The following is a 3,761-nucleotide window of genomic DNA, read 5'->3' on the forward strand; positions in this document are numbered from 1 at the left end:
AGCAAATGGCTGCAATATAACAAAGAGTGAAAAATTGAAGGGGGTCTGAATACTTTCCGTACCCACTGTATATATAGTATAGTATTTCAGTCTGGCGAGTAAACAAAAAAATATACTAGCCAATGGCGATTATATTGTCAAGGTGTGCGTAGAGGGTTGGAAGCTGAAGAGCTGAATGAACATGGTAAACTCAAGCGTTTTGCTGGCAGCTTATTTAACTCAAGGAAATGCATCCTGAGATTAATATGAATACAACATAAACATAATATTACAACTTATATATGTACAAAATGACGCAGTTATTGCGTGCTATAGTCAGAATGTGTGATCCTGTTTTGGATGCGCTCTTCCCATAACAACGCGCTGAAACACGGCAACTAAACCCAAAGAATTCACAACGTTTTATTATAATAACGTTCTCATTAGAATGTTATATACACGACATTCCCAATCATAGTTATTAATGTTGTGCACTGCTGTTTGAGCTGCGTGCGCTGAGCTAAAGATGATCACCGGTAAACTGAAGCGCTCTTTTAACTTAACCAAACGCATTCTATACGAGATAAATCAGATATACATCAAATAAACACAATAATACAACGTACAATTGCACAAAAGTGGATGCGCTCTTCCCATAACAACACGCTGAAACACGGCAACTAAGCCCAAAGAATTCACAACGTTTTATTATAATAGTGTTCTCATTAGAATGTTATATACACGACATTCCCAATCATAGTTATTAATGTTGTGCACTGCTGTTTGAGCTGCGTGCGCTGAGCTAAAGATGATCACCGGTAAACTGAAGCGCTCTTTTAACTTAACCAAACGCATTCTACACGAGATAAATCAGATATACATCAAATAAACACAATAATACAATGTACAATTGCACAAAAGGCTGCAAACGAACAGCGCGCATCTGAAGTGTCTTTGAAGGAAATAATGCATTATTTATCGGCCAAATTTTCTTATCGGGCCGATACCGATAACAGAAAAAATGAGCATTTATCGGCCGATACCGATATGGTGGCTGATATATCGTGCATCCCTAGTCTATTTACATTAAAAACAGTACAATCCAATAAAATATGCTTCACAGTCAATTTAGTTTGGTAAGTAAGGCATGATGGTGGTTCTTCACCTTTTAATAAATATCCATGTGCAAGTCTTGTATGACCTAAAAGCCACCTTGTTAAAAACAACTTTGTCATACCTAGATTTAAAATTAGTAAAACATATTTCTCTTACACTAGGATTTGTTTCATAGAGCTTATTTCCGGGACATTCATCCCATTCCACCTACCACATGTCATTAATATAAGAGGTTTGACATCACAGAAAGGAATTTGACACACAGGTTAAGGGTCTTATTGATTCAGATTGCTTACTGCCTAGACTAGAGTATTTGTCATTGTGAGGTTTGACATGTGAGAGAACAGAAAGAATCCCCTTTTCCAAAGGTCAAAGTGAAGTTATGTTAAAGGGATTAAAGAAAAAGAAGTCAGTTTTTGGACTTTAAGTCATACAGGTTTGGAAAGACAGGGTGAATAAATAATGACAGAATTTTCATTTTTAGGTGAACTCTCTCATCTAAACACTATGAAACGTCTTGAACAGCAGACTAGTGGTTGTAAAGGGGCATGTTCTCTTACCTGTAGCAGGTCCTGTCCTTCCTGGTCAGGTAAAGGTATAGGTGGGCCTGTGTAATTACAGTTTAACTTCTTCTCTGGAACTTTAGGGGAATTACCACATTCACCGTACCAGATACAGTGCTGGCCATGCACCTGAGCGGACACACATGAGAAAACATTTCAATAATGCAATACAATTTCTTTTTTTTTTTTTTCAGTCACCAAACCTATTTCTCAATACTTATGTCAGCTTTTAATAACTTCACACAGAGCGAGCACAACGGCAATCTATGTGGGTGAATCTATGGATGCATGAATGACACCAACTTTCAAATTACATGATTTATTTTTTTTTCTCACTTCATGCTACCTTTTGTTAGTGGTGGTGAAGCAGTCATTGTTTTATAAAGTGTAAATAGTTTTGAAAAAGTGACCCAGGTTATTTAAAAATGTGTCCTCCTAATTACTGTATAACAAAAACAAACAAAGAAAAAAAAAAACTGTAATCTTTCAGATCATCATCTCTCTGCTCTGAACAGATTTGAGCATGATATGTAACCACTGATGTTTCAAATGAAATGTTCCTCAAAATCAGGTTCCTTCCCTTTTTCAGTTTCATTTATGGGGGTTACTTTCAAGACAACAGAGCTTGTTGCCCTCCTCAAGACTTACACTTAAAAAAAGTGAAATCCCTCAAAACTCATCAAGTTACCACGTCACTAATCCAGAATGGCATCTCAGTGAAACCAGAGAAGTGTACATTCTTCAGCTATTTCATCACTCTTGCAGTCATGTGACCAGAATTCACAGATGCATGTGCTGCATTCAGAAGAACCGTGTCTCCCCCAAGTCGATTTTCAATTAATGTAATCAAATTCAACAATGACGTACTGTGTTTAAGATCAACAACAATTTGATTTTCAATGGTAAACAGTACAAAGTGTTACAAAGGTCAAGCATTTCGACCGAGTAACTGTCAAGCTTTTGTTGTGCTGAACAGTCTCCACTCATCTGAAAACAAAAGAGCGTGACTGTGCATGTGACTGAGGGTTGTGCCATCTCTTACGCAGGAAATTTTGGGACAGCCGAGTCATCATTTCTACCATTCCTTTTTCCCATTTGGTCTGTTATGTTGGACGACACAAGGCCAAAGTTATGACTCACTTATTGACATGAAAACTATGAGTACCTGATAAATTCAGAAACAATGCACAGATCATTCACATGAGAAATCCCCTACAAAACAAAGGGTAACACTTTATTGTAGAGACCAATTCTCACTATTAACTAGATGCTTATTAGCATGCATATTAGTATATTATTAGTAAAGCACATAATGCCTTATTCTGCATGACCATATTTTAGATCCATTAATTCTATCCCATACCTAAACTTAACAACTGCCTTAGTAACTATTGATAAGCAGCAAATTAGGAGTTTATGGAGGCAAAAGTCATAGTTAATAGCTAGTTAATTGGACCTTAAAATAAAGTGTGACCAAACATAGATCTCTGAAAACCTACAACACCACATACAACTGGAAAATAATAGACTTGATTTTACCTCTATACAAGGAACCTGATCATACTATTAAGAGAAACTGACTGACAGGAAATATAACAGACTGAATCTACCCTTGGTATAGTCATTAATCATATCCATTAGATAAAAAGTGTCACTGTTGGATTAGTCAGTCAGTCAAAAATGACAGACAAATGCAAGTTTTCTATTGTACACACATTCTAAGATTACAGTTCCTAAAATCTTTAATCCAGGTCAGTACTAAATTTAAATTTGCTTTACTTGTCTAACCAGTAATAATAGACCAATGTATTGGTCAGGATGAATTTTGGATGATTACTGTCTGTTTTGAAGAAAAGGTATGGCTGATTTTGAAGTGCTCTGAAATCTATGAGTGCTTTTTGATAGTATGCATTAGGGTTGTGACGGTGAGGAAATTTTCGCACCGGTTAATTGATGTGTGACAACACCGGTAATACCGGTATCACCGCGGGGCCATTCCCTCTTTTCCTTTGCTTTTAAGCTTGTAAAAGCGGCGTGCGTATTTTACTTTCAAATAGCAGCAATTCGGAGTAAAGCAATTGTTCGTTTTTAGTTCCTTTTAAT

At 36.5% G+C, this 3,761-nt stretch overlaps 1 protein-coding gene across 1 annotated transcript in view; it reads right to left on the reverse strand.

Moving 5' to 3' along the window:
* LOC107681682 (Niemann-Pick C1 protein-like) overlaps positions 1-3,761 on the reverse strand; it is a 27,544-nt gene that overhangs the window by 20,966 nt on the left and 2,817 nt on the right. The window contains exon 2 of the mRNA XM_016477999.1: positions 1,656-1,787. Coding sequence (XP_016333485.1) covers positions 1,656-1,787 — 132 coding nt within the window. The remainder of the gene's footprint in view (positions 1-1,655; positions 1,788-3,761) is intronic.

This window comes from Sinocyclocheilus anshuiensis, unplaced genomic scaffold, assembly GCF_001515605.1.
Source record: "Sinocyclocheilus anshuiensis isolate Anshui unplaced genomic scaffold, SAMN03320099.WGS_v1.1 scaffold436, whole genome shotgun sequence".
Taxonomy (NCBI): Eukaryota; Metazoa; Chordata; class Actinopteri; order Cypriniformes; family Cyprinidae; genus Sinocyclocheilus; species Sinocyclocheilus anshuiensis.